Source organism: Lolium rigidum, chromosome 7, assembly GCF_022539505.1.
Source record: "Lolium rigidum isolate FL_2022 chromosome 7, APGP_CSIRO_Lrig_0.1, whole genome shotgun sequence".
In the NCBI taxonomy this organism is placed as follows: domain Eukaryota; kingdom Viridiplantae; phylum Streptophyta; class Magnoliopsida; order Poales; family Poaceae; genus Lolium; species Lolium rigidum.
The window spans coordinates 27,308,862-27,332,127 of record NC_061514.1 but is presented as its reverse complement, the minus strand read 5'-3'; the positions used below and the strand labels follow the sequence as shown (position 1 = coordinate 27,332,127).

Genomic DNA, 23,266 nt, shown 5'->3' with positions numbered 1-23,266 from the left:
GATGGAAAAAGAGCACGTCGGGGGCCTGTTCGGGGAGACGAGTGGAGATGCTCTAAGTCCTTTGACCTCTTCCTCCTCCACTCCAACTCCACCCTTCGGCAGTGCCTCCACTCCCCACCCTCTTCTCCTCCACCTCCACCCCGGCGACGCCCCCCACTACCCACCCTCCGGCGATGCCCCCACTCCCGACACTCTTCCTCCTCTACCTCCACCCCGGCGCGCCCTGCCCCTAACCATCGATCTCCACCGCGCCACCGCACACCACTCACACCGCTGCCGCCGCACACCACGCGTTGCACGTCGAAGCGGAGCAAGGCGCAGGCTGGAGCGGAGCAAGGCGTCCTGCAGACCACCGCGCTACTTCCAGCCAGGGCTCAACTCCTCCCCCCCACCAACACACTACCGGTGGAGCTCTCCAGTGCCACCGTCTGCGTGGGCCGTGTTGCACAACCGTTGACGACGACCCCGTGCTCCACTGCCCCCGCGCGCCAACCGCCAGATCCCATGCGCGCCACCACGCCCAGCAAGGTCGTGCAAGGCGCGGTCGGCGGCGACATCGAGTGTCCGGAGGCGGCACGCTGGAGGAAGTCGCGAGGACCCGATTGCTTTTTTTTCTTCTTAGGGTGTTTTCTGCAGTTTTATTTTTGTAAGATGCTTGTAAGAATCTGACGATCACATGGCCTCACGTAGCTAACATGTGGCTGGCAGATCGGCCATTTTTTTTAATCCAAACAACCATATATCGCCGGCGCACCTAGCTGAGCGCCGGTAATAGACCCACCTACCGCTGGCGAACCTGCTGCTGCGCCGGCCTGTTAGAGCTGGCGCGGAGTTGTGCACCGGCAGTAAGGACTTTTGGTTTGCCAGCAGTAGCGTATTTCCTAGTAGTGTGTAGTGATGCGTCCACGGTTAGGCACATATAGTTTTTCCTCAAGAACGCTTGATGTTGACAAAGATTGGCGTATAAACCTTGAATCCCTTCTAGATTGTGTTTCTGAAAGGTACACCGAACCAAGCTAAGTGGTATTCCAATGGTCAACCTAATCATGTTGGGATCGTGTGCCTGAAAAGACTAGATGGAAAAGTTAGTCCCAAAATAGGTGTTGTTGTCAATCACCCAAAATCCACGAGGAGGGCAAACATGCCCTTTTAGGGCGTGTTCGGCAACTCTCTAGCTTCTAAATTCTCTGAAATCCTCCGTGGAGCAGCGCCGAACATCCAAACTCCGCGGAGCTAGATTCGAGGAGCTAGCTAAAACTAATGTACAAACCACGGAGCACCTCTTCCGGGAATTCCCGAATCGGCAAACCGCGGAGCAGCAACAAATTACGAGGTTGTGCCACCGCCAAGTCGATAAAACGTTTCGCTGGTATACCTCGCCCTCGCTATCTATCCCCTTTTGTCCAAAATCCCCAATCGACGCCGTGCTCCATCCTACCGCCGCCGGAGTCCTCTCCTCCGGCAAGCATGCAGTCGCCTCCTCGCCCCTCTGGTCCGAACGTCTCCAACATCGCACGAATCCACTTCCGGCCGCCACCCACCGCGACCCTGCGTCTCCGCCCACACGCTGCTGCTGCATCTCCGCCTGGCCCCGACCTCCTCCTCGACCCTGCCGTCAAGCAGCAGCGGCGGCGACCGTCGCCGACCGCCTCCATGACCTTGCATCTCCGCCCGCCGCCGAAATCATCGTCGGCCCTGCCATCAAGCAGCAGCAGCGGTGACCGTCGCTGACCCTCCTCAACCGTGCATCTCCGCCCGCCCCCGACCCTCCTCGACCCTGCATCTCCGCCCACCCCCGACCTCCTCCTCCACCCTGCGTCAAGCAGCAGGAGCAACAGCCGGATTCTCCCATCCCCGACCTCCTCGACCTTGCATCTTCGCCCCATCGCTGACCTCCTAGACCCGAACCCATCTTAGCAGCTCACGGCATCCGCGGCTGGACCAGGCTGAAAGTACACATCATTAGCAGGCCGGCACTGGAGAAAATGAACGTTTGGCCCAGGGAAGGAAGGAGCTACGCGCCGAACGTTTCCAGCTTCGTCCGCGACGCTGGAGCGGTTGCGAGAAGCGGGATCCAAGGATTTCCGGGAAGCTGGTCGTTTGCCGAACACGCCCTTAATCTCCTTTTTTGGCTGATTGATGGCAACACCATTGAAGCTTTAAGAGATGTAAAAGTTGTGAAGCATACCAAGGAGGACTCTAGCATTCCAGCAAGCGTCACCCCGGATGTGGTGAGGAAGGAGGTGGAAATCGTTGTTAACACAGAGAAGACCAAGGAGAAAGCCACCGAAGAAGAAGTTCTAGCCCGTGACTCAAAGAAGGTCATTGTTGAAGAAGTGGCGGCAACGAACCATAACAAGGGAAAGTTCACCACGAATGACAAACTTGCAGCCGCTGTTGCCATGTCCTCCGCCGAGCCGAACACTTTAGAGGGTGCCGTACACAAAGGTTTGCAAAGGAATCAGAGGGTTAGATTCCTGTTGCAGGTGGGTGAAGTTTCCTTATGGGGCCTTATTTCCTTGTCCCGTGTGGGCTGGATGAAGGGTCCACATGTAAGTCAATATGACATGTGGTCGTTCCTTATATCTTCAACATAAACATGGTATTTATACGGTTGGACAAAAATGATCAAATTTCCCCTTCACTACGAGCTACCTAGGCCGGTTGTGCTACTGCCCGGCTACGGGTCTAGAGAGTGAAAACTCTCGGTCAAGCCCTAGCTCAACCAGAGAGGAGAATTTGGTGATTTTGGCAATATTGATTTTGACAATTTTTGGGATTGGAAGATTGTTGTCAACAAGGTCGGATAGAGAAATAATGATTCAGACATGATCCAAAGAAATGGCCTCTCTTAATTATGTGTTTTCCCTACGACTCAACGAAAGAAAATGATATAGAACTTTCACCATCCCCATTTATTTTCCCTTTTTGTGTATGGCTCTCCATTCATCAAAACAACAGTTCTCGATGCTAAATCTTGTTGGTAATACTTGCAAAATGATTAGCCCTTTAATCACTTGTCAACAACACCAAACCTGCTTACGGGTAAGAATGTGCTTTCAGCCTTGCACTATGCAAAGATGGTAGTCACTCTCACTAGTTTGTACAAAACGATCAACTTGTTGGTGTTATGTTTTAGGCCAGCATATTTGGAAACTACACAGAAACGCATGCTGATAACTTACGTTCTTGGATTAGATGATGCCATACATATATATAACCTAGTAATTCAGATTTAATCGTGATCTCGTACATTTAAAAAACATATTTGTTTGAGTGAAACCACCTATGAACCGTGCGATAGAATGATGCCTATTTTCATAGAAAACACGTATAGGAAAACAAGAATCTATATATTTTTTGTTCTGCTGAGAGGTATTGCTCATTTAGATGTAAATGACAGACACACAACCTCCCTATGCTAAATGATTTACGTTCACCTTATGCATGATTACTTGTACAAAATAATTCTGAAGTCCAATCATCCAAATAGCTTCGATAATCGTTTGAAAGATTGCATCATGTGAAAAACATAGAAATAGAATGTCATGACATATGAAATTATACAAGAAAAGAGCACAATAACTCATATGGACTGAAACCGCACAAAATTGCTTTAAACCAAAGAGATAGGCCATAATTGAACCATGAATGCACACGCGGAAGGAAGCCCGGTCATGCCCATCAAGAAGTTGTTCTTTCGACGATGTAGTCTGTCTCAAGTCACGTACGCCCAGAAGCGAAGACCTGTCGCGTGTCTGGGCAACAGGAACGTTGTGTCTGCCCGTGTGTGAATACTACATTCTGGGACAACTTATTCTTTCAACTTATTTGGAAACTAGATATAGGAAACCTTTGATCATGTGAGACTATCCCTATATCACCTAACTCAACAAACTATCTTTTTGACGAAACATTGTACACATGCAGACACTCACGGATATGTACATACACTCACCATACATGCACGAATGAGATGAGTCTAAGAGACTAATTCAACTAGTCTTGAGATTGACGAAGTCACCAAATGCATATATTGCTATCGATGGGAGTATTGCCTCCAATGAAAGAATATTCCACCTCTACGAGACAACAAAGTGTCAAACCTGGGGTTTGATCCCTTGTGAGATAGGGTTGTCACTGCTCTCCTAACCATCCAACGACATTTTGGTTCTCACCTAACTAAAAAAAACGATGTCTTAAAATTGCAAAGAAAAGGGACCTCGTTTTGAATGAGTGAAACCACAAGGATGAAAATTTTGTTACATGAATATTAGAACCTGTAGTTCTATTTTGTTTCTGAATTTGGGAGTTATTTTTTTTTGTGAAACACAGTACAATCAAAGACGCTCATACATACGCGCACACACGCACACACGCACACCCTACCCCTATGAATTTGGGAGTTACTGCTCCTTAATTTAGGTAAAAAATAAATAGAATACCTCTATTGCAATCCAGCAGAACCTGTCCACCTTATGCACTATCCATTCTATATTTATAGAAACCCCATATAAACTAAAGTCCCCCAATGCGTATTATAGGTATGAACTAGCATGATCAATTGCACTGTAAGAGCAGCATTCTTTCGCTACAAGGGTAATAAAAGGAACAGAAGAAGGAGTTTCAGGGGCAAGTTCAGCTCCCCAACATCCCATTTCGGCTAGCTACAAAACTAAAATAGCCTTATTGGTTCTATCTCCAGAACTATACTTAACCCAGCAAAGATCCACTTACAAGGAAGGAAAATAAACAACAGGACCGACACTGACACCAACTCCTCGACGACCAAGCTAGGGCCATCACATGCATGCGTTCACTCGCACTAGCTAATTACTTAATTAGTCTCAGAGGAGGCCTCCCTTTCACGGTACTCCAGTCTTCATGGCCCCATGGAGAGCTAGCTAGCTAGCCTTATCCCATGCATGCATGCGACCATACTCATGCGATCAACTTAGTTGCTAACTCGCTAATTAACCTTACTCATCTCAGTCTCATATATGCATGCATGCTAATTCCAGGTTGCTTCAAGTCTTAGACTCACTGTGATGATGGGAGCTTACGGCTTGTGTAAGCTCTCGATCATGCCATCCGGCCCCCGTTGTAGGACGAAGCCGACTTCATCTCGGCCTCCAGGGAGCTCATGTCGCTGCTGCTTTGGTTGTGGTCACCTCTTGGAGTCGATATCCCGCGCACGATGCCGCCTCCGCCCACGCCGAGGAAGTCCCGCGTCATGTCGCCGCCGCCGCCGCCGCCACCACCACCACCAGCAGCAGGGTTGCCACCAACACCGCCTCCGCCCTGGCTGAACTTCACCTCGTGCTGGTCCATGTCACACATCCTAGGATCAAACATCCCCGCGCCGGGGCCACCGTTGGCGCCGCCGAACATTCCGGCGGCATTAACGCCGCCACCAGCAGCCAGAGAGTTCATCAGCTCGTTGAGGTTCGCCTCGTTCTGGTCCATGTGCTGAGGTGCCGCCTGTCGCAGCTGCGGCGAGGAGCCGGCGAAGCCCCTGAACATGGACGCCGCGCCGTTGGGGCTGGAGGTCGCGCCCATCTGCGCGGCCTTCTGGAGCAGCGCGGTGGCAGACATCTGCGGCAGCATGGCCGCCTGGTCGTTGTACATCCCAGCCTGCGCCATGTGATCCCCACCAACAAAGTTGCCGCCGAAGATCCCCGCGGCCGACACCTCAGAGCCGTTGCCGCCTCCACCAGCTCCGCCGCTGAACTGATCGTTGCTCATCATGCCCTGGCTTGCATGCTCGTGGCTTGACCCGGAGCTATTGCCGTTGTTGGCAAAGAAGCCCAGGTTGAAGAGCCCATGGGCCGGCCCGCCCGCGCCGTTGCCCTGAAGGTCCGGGAGCTGCATGAGGCCGTGGAAGGGCTTTGACTGCATGAAGGAGTGGGGTCCGTTGCCCCCCTGATCGTCACCGAAGTCCTGCCCCGGAGCCGCGTTGAGGAAGAAGGCCGGCTGGGGCTGCTGCTGATTCGCGCGGAACGCGGACGCGCCTGTCGGAGACAGGAGGTGGTCGAGCCGCGCGGCGATGCTGCTGCTGCCGCCGCCGCCACCGAGGCGGAGGAGGTCTGGGGACGGGTGGTGGTGGTGGCCGCCGTCGTGCTGCATGGTGGAGTTGAGGTGGGATCCCACCTGGGACAGGCTGAGCGCCATGTTGCCGGCGTTGGTGGCGCCGTAGAGGTGGCTGGTGAGGGTGCTGAGGCTTGTCGGCGGCAGCCTGGCGCTCTCCTGCGCCAGTGCGTCGCAGAAGGCCCTGTGGGTGATGAAGCTGTCCCTCCTGCATACATTGACACAGCAAGAAAAGTTACGGACACGATACATCAAGTACAGACCATGCAGTCACGACTCACGAGTCTGCATGTGCTCTCACACCACATCACAAGTTCACAACACACTGCTCTCTTCTGGATCTGTAATCTAGGTCAGACCTGGCGCGACGCCGCTGCCTGCATGCCGTGCCATGCCATGCCATGCAATGCAGTACTGCATGGGCTGCCATTGACGTGCAGTAAAAGTGAACAGTAAAGTTGATGTGAGAAGAGCTTGAGAAGCCTGAAAAGCTAGCAGGACCCTGCATGGCGACGACGGATGCATGGCAAGGCTGGTCCACCGCATGAGACACGCTGGACGCCAGGGGCTCGCACCCCGAGGCGAGGAGGAGAGGTGGCTAGCGGCATCTCGGGCTAAGATATTGTTTTCTGAATCGGCATGTGAGCGCTGCGCAGCATCAACTGGGTCAGACAGACGGACTGTGCCACTGAATGTTGTGTTTGTAGCTAGTATCCCATGCACATCTGAATAGCGATTTCCAGTCTCCCTCTCGCTACAGCCACCACACCTACAGGCTACAGCCACCCGTGTTGCCCCAGCTAAGTTTGACAGGCAGTAAAAGTGTTAGCAAATGCAGTGCGTGTAGTTTTATCTCTGTAACTCTGTTCCACAGTGTAATTTGATAGGATTTGACTCCTATCAATCACTTGACTATACATTGCTGTCAAATGACTACCAAAAGTAGTACTCCTACACTCCTTGTACTCTGGGTCAAAGGTGTTAGGTGTCCATGCATGCAGAGACGCCACACCACCACCCTCTCCCATGCACCACAAAGCAAAAGCTAGCTCAAGATCCCAGAAATCGATGTCAATCAAAGAGGAGAGGCGCGCGGAAAGGGGAAATCTTATCGATCGATCGAACGATCATACTAGCTTGCCATGCTATGCCTCTCATAGGTTCCCACTAGTAGGAAGCTTCAAAGGAGAAAGGCGTCGAGACAAAGGCATAGAGACATTGTCATGCACACGAACACACACACCAAGGTAAGCAAGCAGAGCAGAAAACTTTGTGGAGCTGGTAAGCTCGCTTCCCGAGGCCGCCATGACACAGGATAAAGCAAAAGCCTGCACCAGTGAAGATTTAAAAATGCCTACGGCAAGACAGCCCCCAGCCTGTGAACCCCAAAATCAAGGGACTGAAAACAAGTGTGTCAATTACAGTATATGCAGTACAATCACACGGTTGAATGTGTAAAAACAGTCTTGGGTATGGACCATGTTTTTTTTAACAAGGGTATGGAACATGTTGCTTCTCTATAAACTTGTGAACTTGTAGAAATAATATTTTAAAGTAAGAATACAGTCTTGGGTATGGACCATGTTGCTTCTCTCTATTATAGGTGTTTGTGCTTTATGTTGGTCGATATGAACTGTATAAATAATAGTAGTATTATTTTGAGACTCTAGTTTTCAAAAAAAAAAAAATCAGGTTATCCGTATGGCTTCGTAATGGATCTAACTTTAGTCTATTCTCCTCCGAGAGGATCAATGGTGGATGCAACCGTCTACTGACGGTCGGTCGAGATATCTACATTCAGGCTAGCTGATGACATTAGTAGATTGAGAGATGTCTAGCTTATGTATGGATGTTTACCTTTAGATGGTTGATATTGTATATCGACCTTGTGTGATCCTTAAGATGTAATGACATGACTAACAAACTCCGGAATAAATCAGGTCGTGTGCATCAGTTGATGAGGAGGCCGGGGCTCCATTCCCCATTTTGAGAAAAAAAAATCTTGTGAACTTGTACTAGTACGCTTAGAAGAAATTAAATGTTCGGCATGCGTTTTGTTATGATCAGGTAAGGTCTCTTTGCATGAACAGTGAAAGAAACTCAGCTCTCCATGGCTCATGAATGCAACTCATGTTGGTGTTTCCGTTTGTGCTGCTAACTCCCCATTGGGGAATTTTATGCCGAGAGTATGAAAGATAGGAGTGACCACTTGAATGAATGAATTGAATGAATGCTTGCATGTCCAATTGCGTCAATAAATGAACCGTTGCTGAAGTTACGCTTGCTACTACACCTAGCAAGGCGATGTGCATGGCATGGCGACTTGCGACGTATCCGTGAAAAAGGTGTGGGGCTGCTGGCTCACTGGCACGGCCAACGAACGGCCCTGCCACATCCTAGCCGGCCAGCAGCCAAGTCACATGAGAAGTTTAGCCTGTTGACATGGCAGCCAGGCGATGCAGTAGAGAGAGAGGGGGGTAAAACAGAAAGCCTGCGATGTTTGCTGGTGACGAGTTGGACCAGGAGAAACGCGGGTCTACAGGACAGTGTGTGACAGCATGCAGAAACAACACACACATATGTGCATAGTCTGTAGCGTGTGTCTGGCTAGAGGGAGCCTTGTTTGTGGTTCCATCTTCCCAAGGTAACTAGTCAGGAAAAGGAAAGGATGGCCAAAGGACTTGTAAAAAAATATTCCAAGCGTTTCACGTGCGAACAGTATCACTGATTCACCCTCCACCTTCGTCACCCTCGGCCGTCTCTTGCTTCTCAGGCGAGCTAGAGAAGAACTCCAGCAACAGTTAACAATGTCGATCAACACAGCCCCAAACAAAACCCTAACCCTAAGCCAACAAGCAAAAGGGACCACACACAACACACAGACAGCACCGAGAGGAGGCATGCAACCTTGATCGATGCACATATATAGATACACAAATGTAGCTTGTATATAGACATAGATACAGAAATGGAGAGTGCAGCAGTACCTGGAGAAGAGGGTGCCGCAGTCGCAACGGTACTCGCGGGTGCCGCAGATCTTGGAGTGCGCCTTCCAGTCGGACTGCACGGCGTAGCGCTTGGAGCACTTGTCGCACTTCCACTTCTTCTCGCCGTGCTTGCGGCAGAAGTGCTTCTTGATCCCGGTGAGGTCGCCCAGGGCGCGCGACGGGTCGTGGTGGACGCACGTCACCTCCGGGCACAGGTACACGCGACGCCGCTGCACCTGGTTCGGGTTCTTCTGCTTCAGCTTCCAGGGGAGGTTGTGCCCGCGACGGTGCAGCTGCAGGTTCTGCTCGCGCTGGAAACCCTTCTGGCACACCTCGCACACGAACCGGTTAGTCGCCATCAGCGTCTTGGGAGAAAGCGCGATCACCTCCGCGTCTGGGTCTGCAAATTCAACAGATCGATCAACCAATGCATTCTAAGTAATTTAGCTAGCTCTCATGTGGTTCATGCATGACTACATTCCACTCTCAGCGTCTATATATGCATGTGGAATCCATTATGCATGCATCTACATCACAACTCTCATAAAAGCAAGGTACAATGATGAACTTATGCACAATATATAAGAAGATCAGAAGGTTGAAAATTAAGCAGTGGTGGCTAATGATCCATGCTTGGAGGAATCGTAGTAGACAAAGGATGGTAGTAGAGCTAATGTTGCTGAGAATGGAGAACAAATTTGCATGTGACAAGAGTCTTAATTAATTATATAGAGGGGAATTTCTGTATTGTTGTAATATTAATTTTTTTTATCTGCTAGGCGTGCATGATCAAAAACCGATGCTGTTGTAGCTAGTAGAAATCAGAGATTAATTTTAGAAAGATATTGTTGCTTATTATCTCTCTCGGCGTGGGGGGGGGGGGGGTGGTGAGCTAGAGAGTGGAGACAAATTAGGCCATGGAGAAGAGAATATTTGCATGAGATTTTGGGCAAGGAAGAAGTTTGCAGGACTGGTATAGAGAACAAAGGAATTGTCATGGATTGTGCCTATGGCTCCTGCTTGCATCTCATAATTGGGGAAAAGAATTGAATGTGCTCCAGTGAAGAGGATGACAGCTCATGTACATGGAATCTTGGCAGAAAAAAGGGACCTAATATTTTCCATCCGAAATATACTATCCAACTAGTAGGTTATCCTATCCTAAGAGAAAATTCTCAAAGAAAAAGGTGTGAGGAATTCTGGAGCCGACTGATCTAATGAAAACATGAGGTCGTAGAGGAACATGAGATCGACAAGGAGTCTACGCTAGCACCATGAGAAAAGGTACTTCCTACTCGTCAGTCGTCACCTGAATTTATTGTCTTCCTTCCAATTCCAGGTGAGAGAGTACACAGCTTTAAATGAAGTAGTATTGATTAGCAGAAGAAGCAAATTGAAGGCCAAAGTTCTTCCTCAAGGCAGGCTACAGTCTACAGCTTCTGCCTTTGAATTGAAGTAGAGCCAAAGGATAGGGGAACGGATCCAGTGAACCAGGGAAAATACTGAAATTAAGCAGTGGGTGAAAAAAGACAACCGTCTCATAAAATCCAGCACTGCCTAGCAAGACCAGGCTGTCGCTTAATTACGCACACGTCCGTTACAAAAGCATGCAATTCTCCAGTGGGGAAGCAAGAACGGAAGAAAACATGCAGCTAAGTAACTGAGTATACTAAAAAGATTTTAAAAAAAAACTGGAGAGAGAAAACTCAAGAGTGCGCATGTGAGGGAAGAAGGAAGATGCTTGCACTGTCAGGAACCAAATGATAAGACTCCAATCAGTCCAGACAAGATTTCGCAGTTAGCATGCAAGACTGAAATATTAAGAAAGGGTCCACGATGATTTGATTACCTGGTAGAGTCCTCTTCTTCTTGGCCGGTGGCGCCGCCGCCGGCGGTGCGCCGTGTTGGCTGGACGCCGCAGGCGCGGCGCCGGGCAGTGCCACCGCTGCCAGCTGCTGGTGCTGTGTTATCAGCGGCTTCATCTGGTCTTGCTGGTCCCCATCCCTCATCCCGAAGAAGGCCGCCGCCGCTGCTGCCGATGAGTTCGATGCCATCGCCTTAATACCCTCTTACACCAACTCCAAGCACAAGAACAAAGCTTCTCCTCTTTGGTTTCCTTGGATTGGCAGTGTTCCTTTCTTCTTCTTCTTTGCCCTTCGCTGAAAGAAGATCAACATATTTCCCATATGTTAGACGCCGCAATTAAGAAGAGAAGCAGCAAGCAGATAGTGGCACTACACAGCACATGCAAGAGAGCAAACAACCATGGGAGAGATGGAGATCTGAAAGATTCTTGGCAAATTAAGGAGGAGACCGAAGACGACGAAAGGAGTAGCTGCCGAGAGAAGGGAAGAGGGAGCAGATGGAAAGGCCCCAAAATTCCCTGAGCGAGTGATGGCTATTCCTATCTCATATGTATGCGCTTGGAATCGATCTGGAACAAGAAACAAATCGACAAGAAGCCGAGAAAAACTCCAAGGCCGCTCCCCTCGGCCGCTTAGGACTCTTCCGAGATTAACAAAACAACAAAGGCGGACAGGGAAATCCAAACAAACAGTTGCACTCAAAACAAAGTAAAAAAGAAAAGCATACGAACAAAAGCTCGCAAACACCCACACCCACAGAACTCACATATGACACACAAACAGATATTTTTATAAAATTGGAAAGGAACACAACAAGGGAGAAGAAGAAGGTGAGAAACATGGGATAGATACCTCACTCTCTCTGCCAACTGCTGCTGCTAGCTCTTCCTCCTTGCTCCCTGCAACTGAAGGAAGAGATAGAAGTGGGGATGAGGAAGGCTAAGAAGAAGGTTGTTGTCTGATTTCTTTCATCTCCTTGTCATACTTTTCTTTCTCTCCCTCTCTATCTCTTCCCTGCTCCTTTCCTTCCACCCTCTTATATGCCCCTCTCTCTATAAATTAATTTCTGAATTTTCGCCTGTGCTCTTTCCAAAGGCCTATGCACACCAGGGAAATATATAAAACATGGGTTTTTATATACAGCTCGGAGCAAGGTGGGAGGGAGAGGGGAGCGGCCGGGGGGCAAGCACACGCAGCCGAGCGGTGTCGTGAAGCGTCTGAGAGTTGGGTCCACCGACTGCGTGGGGCTTACCTCTCGCCATCTCACACACGCGCGCGCACACGGCAAAAGCTTTTCCCCTCCGGTTAGTTTTGGTCTTTTTCAGAGGTTTATGTGCGGCTGCAAGCGTGTGTATGTTTACGTGCGTGTGCTCAGGTTTCGTGTCATCCTAGCACGTCATTACCAAGCATGGCTTTGGATTACTATTCACCTAACTTCTGTTAGATTGTTAACCTTTTGTTGGTGATGTTGGTTTGCACGCATATATATCTTTGTGTCAGGCTGCGGAACAGAAATTGCCTCGAAGATTTATCATATATGCGCATCACATTCTACTGCAAAGAACATAGTCCTAGATCGGCTGAAAAATACACGTCAAACTAAAACACACACACAATGGTTTGGCAACTGAATTAAAAATATGTAGGTTGATCTATGTAAGTGGGGAGAAATTGTAAAATTATTATGACGATACAATTAGGCAAACTTCACGTCGGAGCATTTAGTTGTGTGGATGTATCCACGGTGCACAAACTCTATTACTTCATTTATTCACATTTCTAGCATAATTTAGCTACTTTAGATCACACTAGGCCATCAAAATGAAGCACTCGCATTATTTAAACAAGCAGATTTACGACATCTCGTTGGTTTCTAACAACAAGGATAGTAATGTTCATACTGTGACATGTGACAGCAAGGAACAAGTAAAGTGATTCCAGTGAGCCAGAACTTCCACATTGTGATTCTCTTAGTGCTTATTTTAGGGCAAGGTTTAGTGATAGAATAAGAAGCAGAAATGCTTCCTTTCAGGTAGATTCAATATGGGACTTGGAAGCACACGATTTCTCTCATGACCAACGCTCTCCTGACCCCTCCCCTGGCGATTTCGAAATCCACCGCCACCACCACCACATCGCACCTTCTGATCTCGCCGGCGGGAACATCTGATCCAGGCAGAGATGACGGAGTTGAAGTGGTCGCTAGGGATGATGTCGTTCGCGGAAGAGAGGAAGCTCGCCGAGGACAGGGCTAAGAGGAGAGAGGAGGAGCGGCGGCAAATAAAGTTGAAGAGGAAGCTGCTGATGCTCCAGATCTGCCTCGCCTCGCCGTGGGCCATCGAGCAGATGGCCAAGGGGTCGCGGCCGCAGCTATCGGGGCAAGGAATCGAAGAGCAGATCAAGACGGCGCAAGGGATGCTCGATCTGAAGGATCCAGACGATCTGATAAGGGAGATGGCGCGTCAGGGGCTCGAAGAGCTGGAGGACATGCCGTGAGACAGCGAGGTTGGGGAATTTGGTCACCGCTGAGCAGTGCTGGTTCTGCCTCTGGGGGAATCGCGGAGATTCTCCATGAATGGGCTCGTAAGATTGATTCGGTGTACGAAAAGCTCACGGTGGATTTGGAGGTATCTACTTTCTCAGCATCTCCATTGTCGCCTGGCGCTTGCACTGGTTCTATATTTGGGGACAACACTAAGGAAGTGACGTCGGTGGGGATCATGGCACCGCCTGCACCGCCAAACCGAAAGATCTCGGAGCTGTTGGGTCCGAACCTCGTCGGACCACCAACTCCGACAGGGTGGTCTCGACCTCCGAGAGAAGACTCAACTTACATCAGCAGCTCATACGACCCGGAGAGGAGGCTGCCACCGATGAAGCAGGAGGAACTGACTGCCATCTCCATAATAGCAAGGTTCAAGCGCATCACAAGGCGCCTGTTAGGAGGGAAGAAGAAGGTACTGTTCAAGGAACCCTTCAAGGAAGGGTGCAAGGAGATCCTGTGAAAGGTATGTGTCGCAGAAACAATCCTAATCGTTTTCATATCCTTGAGGATTTCTCTGATGAGGAGAGGGAGATGGATGATAATTTGTGTGATGTAAACTGTCATGTAACTCTCCCCATTTGCTTTGGTGACTACCTTGCCATTGCAATGGACAAGAGAGGCTCAAATGACAAAAAAACATCAGAGGGCAGAGAGGGTTTTTTAGTCAAAAAGGCAGAAGAAATATCACTAATAGAGGGACAAGTGCTGCTATCCCAGAACATAGAAGCGATGCTTCTTTCCAACATGGTTCAGCTGGACATGTTGATGATGCTCTATTAGAGGGATTAGATCATGGTTGGTTTAAAATTTGTAAAGTAAAAGCTGTTAGATAGAATTTATATCCTTTTCTAAAAGCCAAAAAAGCTTTAGGGATAGAGAGACCTCGCTGCCGGTGTCGCTAAGGCCACCGACAGTGGGACTTCGGCGCTAAAGCTTATAAAAGGACTTGGAGGAAGCCATGAGATGACATGCAATGTTTTATAGGAATAAAAGTTTCTATTAAAACTGTGCCATCTTGTGGGCTTGTGGAAAGTTTGGTTGAGCCCAAGTCCAGCCCATCAGAACCTGGAAAAAAGCAAACCACGTGCTTGGATAAAGCTAGGACAACGACCTCTCTGTCTGAACGAGTCTTTATCCACGGGCACTTGGACAACTTGTTGGGGAGCTGGTGGGAGCGTGAAGCTAGGGTTTCCAGGGCAACACCGGCGGCGGGCAACTCGGGAGAGATGGGGGAGAGATATGATTGTATGGGAGGAGGAGGAAACTATGGAAGAGAAGGAGGTGGACCAAGCAGACAACAACAATTTGGAGGATACAGAGGTAATAACTTCCAACGCCCACCCTTCTCTCGTCCTGGTAAATTTGGGGGAAATCAATGCCAGAACACCCAGAGATTTGGTGGGGGCAGGGCCAATTCATCAACCAAGGCAGAGGTCAATATGGACAAGCCAGATGATAGTTCAGCTGCAATTAGAGCCAGGGAGGAAGAGTTGGTGATATAGAGTAGTATCAGGGTCAGAGCAGAGCAGAGCCTATGTGCAGAAGAGTGTGGCTACTAGTTCGGGAGGAGTTTCAACTGGACAGAACAAGGTGGCTGATGAAAGAACAACTGTCTCTGCAACAATAGTAGCTGCTTCTTCAGGAACAACACAACAGGTTCAGATAGGATCAAATTCTAAGACAGAGTTAGCAGGGAGGAAATCTACACTGAATGATAACCTCCTTTGCAACAAGTGGGGAAAAAAGGGACACATTTCTAAGGACTGCACTGAAGAAATTGAGTGTGTCAACTGTGGCAAAGGGTATCTGTCCATGAGGTGTGCCTGGTTGAAACAAAAGAAACCAACTGCAAACCTTGTTGGATTTGGAGGGCTTGGTTTATGCTGATTTGTGGCTGAACGCGCAAAAGAGAATGCGGGAGCTGAGGAGAAAGGAAAAGTTGTAGCAATAGTTAAAGTAAAAGAAGTGGACTTCCAAGTGGATGAAGAGTTGCTGGTAATGTGTCTGGGAAGAACCTACCCATGGAAGTGGACCTGGCAAGCAAAAGAAGTTTCAACTTGGAAGATTCTTGGTCAACTTACCATCTGCTGCAAGGATAAATAATCTTTCAATCTATGATTGGGTCACTTTAAGAGGTGCACACATCAAAGTAAATGTGAAACAGTGGTCAGATGAAAACTTGGCAGCTAGTAAACTTGATACAGTGTGGGTAAGGGCCAAGAGAGTTCCAAAAACTCTGAAGAACTATCTGGGGATCTGTGAAGTGGGCTCAACGCTTGGACAAGTAATTGAAGTAGACATGGAAACTTTTAGGAAATATGGAAGCATCAGAATCCTGGTTGGAGTGGTCAACCACAAGAACATCCTCGCCATGGCAAAGCTCACAACAAAGAAGTGAAGATTTATTACAACTACTTCCAGAGTTGAGAAGGTGGTGGAGGAAGGGTGGCTAAGGCCAGAAGAGGAGTATATCCAAGAATTTAATGAAATGGAGGACACCCTATCAAAGGAGCTGGGAAATAGAAGAGAGAAGAGGCGGAGAACTAAAGAAAGTGAAGGGACTGATAACTGGAGCCACATTCAAGCAAGTGAACAGACTAGGAAAGCTTTGGAAGAAAGGGAGGAAGAAATAAAAAGACATAATGAACTTGATGCAATTGCTCTGGTAAAGAAAAAAGGGATAGCCTCATCACATCAGCCAAATCAGATGCAAGGCAGGAATGAGCTGATGAAGCCAACTGACAAAAGAATGGAAAAGGAGAGGAATAGCTTGATAGAGGAAACTGGTGATAATGTGAAGGAACCCGATCAAGAGATGGAAGAACAAAGCCGAGAACCTAGGAAACAATTGGGAGAGTGGACCTATCTCGGTGATGAAGAAGATAAGAATGGGGAATCGACTCATCTTTGAGCATGAACACAAAAAATAGCGCATGATGGGAAGTCACCTAATCATGGGAAGAAAAAGCACAAGGGTGTGGGTATTTTGGAGGAGATAGAGGAGGCTAATGGGAATAGATTTAGCAACAGACTGTCCCCAAAAAGTGATGTGCCAATCATGGATAGGGCAAAAAATAGAGCCATGGTGAGGAATCTTCAGTCTTCAGAAGGTAGTACATCTTTACCTACTCTTGCTAACACTTCTGATTATTGTATCTTAGGCATTGCTAGCAAAGTAGGGATTGAACTTGGCACTACTCTGGACATGATTGATACTAATTTAGTCTTGATCGTAGAGCAAGAGAAAGCTAGGTGAACATCTTTCGAGTAAAGAAGAGGAACCTAAAAATTTGGAGTATCAATTGGATATGGCCAAAATGGCAAAAGGGGACTGTGATATTTTAACAGATAGTATGATTGCCCCATACATTAGTGGGGGAGAACAGAATGGGGGAGGGAGAGTGGCTCCTCAGGAGCTTCACTGTAAAACTCCCATTAAAACCAAGATGAAGTGTACAAAGGGAAAAAAGAAAGAATTTAAATGATAAGTGGCTTCACTTGGAATAGTAGAGGTACAGGGGAAGAGAGTAAGAAAAGCTATATCAGACAGAGTATAAGGGATCACAAATTGGACTTTGTTGGTATACAGGAACCAGTGAGATAGGAATACCCAACTAATTTCCTGAAGGAAATAAGTGGAGGGTATGAGTTCTGGTGGGATGGTATACCTGCAAGAGGGAAATCTAGGGGGATTTTACTGGGAGTAAATAGAGAAACTTATGATGTGGTGGAAAAGCAAAAAGGGGTTTATTTTGTTAGGTTCCTTATTGCAAGAAAGAAAGACAATTTTACCTAGAATTTAGTGATGGTGTATGGGGATGCACAGCAAGATGGCAAAGCCAACTTCTTAATAGAACTGGTGAATGTCATTAGGAGCTCCACACACCCCATACGGATCACAAGAGATTTTAACATGACCAGGAAAGAAAGTGAGAAAAATAAGCCAGGGGGATACAATAGATGGAGTCCCCTGTTTAATGTTGTGATTGAGCAAGGTGGATTAATGGAAATATCTCTTTCAGGTAGGAAATTCACTTGGTGCAATAATCATGAAGATCCCAACTATGAATTATTAGATAGGGTTTTAGTATCACCATCTTGGGAAGAAAAATTCCCACCGATTTGTACAACAACTATGCCTAGTGAATTATCTAATCATACCCCCATTTTGATCAAGACAGGGGACAGGCCCAAGACTCAGGCTATTTTCATATTTGAAAATTACTGGTTCTTAAGACCTGACCTCAAAGAAGTTATAAATGGGGTATGGAACAAACATATTATGGGAATAGGAACACTGACAGATGTCAAAAAATATTTGACTGCTTGAGGAAAACCTTGAAAGGATGAAATTTAAATATTGAGGGGAATATAGGAAGAAAAGAGGATCTCTAGCTGTCCAGCTAGATGAAATTGATAAAAAGGGGAGTTATATGGTCTAATACAAACAAAGATAGAGGTTAAAAATATGTTACAGACTCAACTGAAGACAATTATTAAAGAAGAGAAAATTAAATAGATTCAGAGGGCAAAAGAAAACGAGCTGTTGGAGGGGGATAATGACACCACATACTATCACTCCAAGGCAAGTGGGAGCAGAAGGAAAACTTTGATTGTAAGTTTAAATCAGGATGAGGATTTGATAGAAGGTCAGGAAAATCAAAAGAGATATATTACTAACTTCTCTAAATAACTCTTTGGTAATCCAGATTTAAACGATATTCGATTTAATAATATAGGAATAGAAAGGCTTAATGAAGATGATTGTGATATTTTAATGAAAGATTTCACCATGGAATACTGCTGTGTTTGAAATGGCAGCTAATAAAGCAGCTGACCCAGATGGTTTTAATGCAGAATTCTATCGGAAAAATTGGGAATTAGTGAAGCAGTATCTTTTTGACTTGCTGAATGATTTCCAAAAAGGAGAGTTAGATATAGCTAGGTTGAACTATGGTATAATAACCCTAGTACCAAAAGGAAAAGTTGCAGACATGATTCAAAAATATAGGCCCATCTGCCTCTTGAATGTGTCTTTCAAAATTATAACAAGAGTTTTGGTCAATAGACTCATTCAAGTGATCTGGAAGATTGTTCTTTTGAATGAAACAACTTTTATTAATGGGGGATATATAATGGAGGGTGTGAATATATTACATGAGATTTTAAATGACACACATAGAAAGAATAAATTTGGGGTTCTTTTCAAGATTGATTTTGAGAAAGCCTTTGTCAAAGTCAAATGGCCTTTCCTTTATCAATCAGTGGAAGCAAAAGGGCTACCATCCAAATGGATAGACTTGTTGATAATGAAAACAGTAACTAGTGGCAAAGTGGGAATCAATGTTTATTGAGAGATTGGGACATACTTCTCCACACATCAGGGGTTGAGACAGGGGGATCCACTTTCCCCCATTCTTTTTGTCCTTGTTGTGGATATTCTTGCAGTCCTTGTCAAGATAGCATAGGAGGAGGGTTTGTTGACTGGACTAGGCATAGATCTAACAGAGGGGGGTGTTTCTTTCTTGTAGTATGCAGATGATACCATTCTCCTTCTGGAATATAACCTGGATCAGTCAAGGAATCTGAAAGTAGTTCTCTGTTTTGAACAAATGTCAGGATTGAAAATCAGTTTTCACAAGAGTGATATTTACTACCAAGGGGGAGCTCTAGAAAGGGAAGGGGATTTTGAGAGGATTTTCAGTTGTAAATCTGGGTTACTCCCGATGAAATACCTAGGAGTACCAATTAACAAGAAAAGACTGAGAAACTATGATTGGGATTCTACTGAAGGGAAAATGAGGAATAAATTAGGACCTTAGCAAGGGAAAATGTTGGCGATGGGAGGGAGAGCTACCCTGATCAACTCATCCTTGACTAGTGTTCCTTTGTAATGCTCTCCTTCTATTGAATACCTAGTGGTGTGAAAGAAAAATTGGACAAAATTAGGAATAGTTTCCTATGGGATGAGATTGAAGATAAAAAAGAAATATCATTTGGTTAATTGGCAAACAATATGCATGCCAAAAGATCAAGGTGGTTTGGGGGTTTTAGACTTGGATAAAATTAATATTTCTTTGTTAGCTAAGTGGTTATGGAAGCTATTTAATGAGGATGGAATATGGCAGCAAATCCTTAGGAAAAAATATCTCCAAAAACAGACTCTTTGCGAGGCAGAAACCAAAAATGGGGACTCACATTTCTGCAAGGGCTAATGGAGATTAAAAAGTTATATTGGCAACATTACAGGGTTCAAGTAGGGGATGGAGCTAGGACAAGCTTTTGGGAAGATCAGTAGATAGGCCCTTCCTATCTAGCAAAAACCTCCCCAAGACTATACTTAGTCTCCATGAACAGAAATGTAACAGTAGAGAAAGTCTTTGATGCAGGTGTAGAAGAACTTAGGTTTAGGAGAGCAATAGTTGGAGGGCTTAGAGAACAATGGCATGAATTAAAAAAGCTGCTAGAGAGGGTTAACTTAAACAATGAACCTGACAAGTTAATTTGGAAATTAACAAATTCAGGGAATTTTTCAGTTAAATACTTGTACCTAGCAATGCAATGCAATGAAGTGGTCCCCTACAAGTTCATGTGGAAAGTTAAGATACCCCTTAGAATTAATACTTTCTTGTGATTAATGCTGAAAAAAGCAATCTAACAAGAGATGTGATGTTGCAAAGGGGAGGTAAATGTGAGAAGAAGTGCCTATTTTGTGGAAGTAATGAATTATTAATCATCTCTTTTTCAAATGTCCCCTTGCTAGATACATTTGGAATGTGGTCAGCTGCACTTTTGGTTTCAACTTCCAATTTGAATCTGATGATCATTGCATCTCCAATTGGTTGAAGGGTTTTGGGGGGAAGAAAAAGGAAGTCCTTTCTGTAGGAATAGCTGCTGTAATTTGGAGCATTTGGAAAACAAGGAACTTGGCGTGTTTCGAGAAAAATGGCCTGACGAACCTAATGTTGTGATCCTTAAAATATGTTACTATATTAACTGCTGGAGTTTGTTGCAGGTGAAGGAGGACGCTAAAAATAGGTTGGAGTTCTGTGCAAAGGTGCTAGAAAGAGTTGCGATGGAAGTATTTGGGTCAAGGAGAAGCTGGATTTTGTGGACGCCGAGGCTGATGATGTAGGAAAAATAAAATGAGAAGGAAGGAAAAGAAGACTGGTAACAAAAAACAAGGGAAAGCAAACAAAAGAAGATACAACTTGGTGCAAAAAAGATGATCCTGATGGGAGGAGGTGGAAGTTGGCAACAATGGGGCCTTCTCTTCTTAGTTTCAGCTTGTTTTTCGCCAAAAACTTCCTATCTTTTGCTTTGTCTGTTGAGAACTGTCGCTTATGGAAAACCTGTTGTAGTATGTCTAAGTGTTTTCTGCGTTTGTAAGGTGTGCGGTGGTACTTGGTAGCACACTGGATTTCTTTAATGAAATCGGGGGTGACTCCCTTTTATCTAAAAAAAAGGTGGATTCAATATCAGATGATAAAGGCAGATTTATTTTGGAAAAGCCTTTTACCATGGAAGAAAGCAAAGTAGTGGTTTTCAATATGAAACATAACAAGGCCCTCGTCCAGATGGGTTCAAAATTTTAGTTTTATCGAAACTATTGGTAAATTGTGTGTGATGATTTATTTTTATGTTTAATGAATATTATAATGGGATTGGAGAGGCTATATTAAACTATGGCAACATTGAACTTCTAGCAAAGTTTCCTCGAGTGAAGTATGTTTAAACATATATGTATTTTAAATGTTTTGTTTAAAATATTCATTAAAGTTATTAGTAGCATAGTTATGCAGTACATAATTAAGCTATTTGTAAGATATGAACTTAAAGACATAAATATATTAGATGATATAGTCTTACTTCATGAAACTTTGCATGAAGTTAGAGCTAAAAAAAATCAGATGTAGTTCTATTCAAAGATGATTTTGAGAAGGCGTATGAAATTAATTAGGATTTTTAATGATATTTTAAGTCTGAAAGGTTTTCTTTTGAGGTTTGTCCACAAACATTGGAAAAGTATGGAAAATCGTAAATAGCTATCATGGTTATTGATTAAACTCGTGCTTATTTCCCCACTAAGAAATTTTAAGATAGGGTGAACCTTTTTGTCGAATTTATTTAACTTAGTAGCTTCGTATTAGCCCAGTTGATAGAAAGAGCTCAAGAATAATGATTTTAATTAAACTTTTGATCGGAAGTTTAACTAATGAAGGACTCACTATGATTTAGACAGTCTATGAAATTAAAAAATTACTTCGCATATTTAGTATTTATTTGTTCTTAAAACTAATTTGCACCAGCGTTATGGGTAAAAAAAATCCTTTAAAGTACACTTCCATTGTGTTAGGGGTAAAATTCCTTTAAAGTACACTACCGGAGTGACTAGGCGCAGGTCAAGCTGCCCGCTTGGGTGCTCCATGTGCCGTCATCGCCGCGTTTTCATCACCTTCTTCTTCGTTAATGGTCGTGTGGTTGATCTATGATCCCTGTGACGTCTATCACTATGGTACACACCTCTCTACTCTTCTCTATCGCTCTCTCTAATCTCTACTGCCCGTGCTTCGAATTATAGGATTTTTTTAGTTGTTGATCACGTCCTAGTTGCTTATAGGGTTCATACGTGTTTGCTAAGTGTTAATCGTTCATCTATAGTTGGTATAGGCATACTGGTTGTCAAATTTGTCTTAGGCTAGGTTTAGCACACGATAGCTTCTAGGATTGTTGTCTGGACATTTTTGCTAAGTGTTAACTGTATTTTGGTTCTGTTTTGTCAGTGTTACTGACACAAGTGTGGTTGTTGGGTTCGATTGAATCACCGTAGATGTTTCATAAGAAATGGAGTAGCTTATTAGCTTCTGTCGAGCTTAATTTTTATTTTCTTAAGACTTATTTGATAATTATTATTGAGTTCTTCTTCATCAATGAAGAACAATTGGTTGCTTAAGTGTGTTCTAATAGTGGTTTTCATTTCATTAGGTGATGTCATGATGATTAGCTATAGTGATATACTTGAGCTCATGCATTATTGTTTTATTTCTTGTTTAAGGGTTGTGCCTAAGTGCATGCCTCTTTAGTTTAATCCATGTGGTGCCTCATTTAGTGAGTGTGCATGGGATTAAGCTGTAATGGTGCTAGTAGGTGCTAGTGATGCTTCCCTGCAATCTAGACATGATATTCATGTTCTACTGGTACTTAGAAGAGGTTTTGATCCATTGAGTTAAAATCTCTCTCTATCTACTATACTCATATTCCTAAATATCGATTGGTAAATTAACCTTTGCGGAGATTTTCTTAACCTTCCAAGTTGTTGAGGAAGAACTTGGGATTATCTTAGATCTCTCTCTAACTATCCCAGAGTGTGTTTCTAGTTGGTGATCGACTTTGAGTTGTGAGGCTATGGGTTCGTGGATCATGGCTATTTATTGTGGCCTCGTGACAATGATATTGACACCTCAATGTCATGCATGAATGACTCAGGTGCTTGAATTATTCTATGCCACCTCTCTATTTTGGACTTCAGTGTATGTGTGACTATGTTTTTGGGCTACTTAACTCATTTGTATGTTGGTTGTAAGTTTGCCTAATTAGGCATGTAGGTTTGCTAATTAGAGCCCTCGGATCATTTTGGACAATTACAAAGTGACATATTCTAAAATGTTTTGATGAACAAGGAAATGTTCATTTGCTTCATTATGATTTCTATGGGCTTTTATAAGTGGGAATGTTGTTGTTCCTGATCATGGATCTATCCCTGATGTTGCCTACTATGGTTC

General features: G+C 45.3%; 1 protein-coding gene across 2 annotated transcripts; it reads right to left on the bottom strand.

Moving 5' to 3' along the window:
• Positions 1–4,564: 4,564 nt before the first annotated feature.
• Positions 4,565–12,031, bottom strand: LOC124673987 (protein indeterminate-domain 5, chloroplastic-like). Of its 2 annotated transcripts, none has more exons than XM_047210029.1 (4): positions 11,792–12,031; positions 10,924–11,233; positions 9,075–9,474; positions 4,565–6,295 (listed from the first exon to the last, which is right to left on the bottom strand). In XM_047210029.1, the coding sequence occupies exons 2-4, from the start codon at positions 11,126–11,128 to the stop codon at positions 5,083–5,085; spliced, it is 1,818 nt and encodes a 605-aa protein (XP_047065985.1). In that variant the 5' UTR covers positions 11,129–11,233; positions 11,792–12,031; the 3' UTR covers positions 4,565–5,082. The 2 variants fall into 2 exon arrangements, with proteins under 2 accessions (XP_047065985.1, XP_047065986.1); XM_047210030.1 differs by lacking the exon at positions 11,792–12,031 and adding an exon at positions 11,339–11,646.
• Between the last annotated feature and the right edge of the window lie 11,235 nt (positions 12,032–23,266).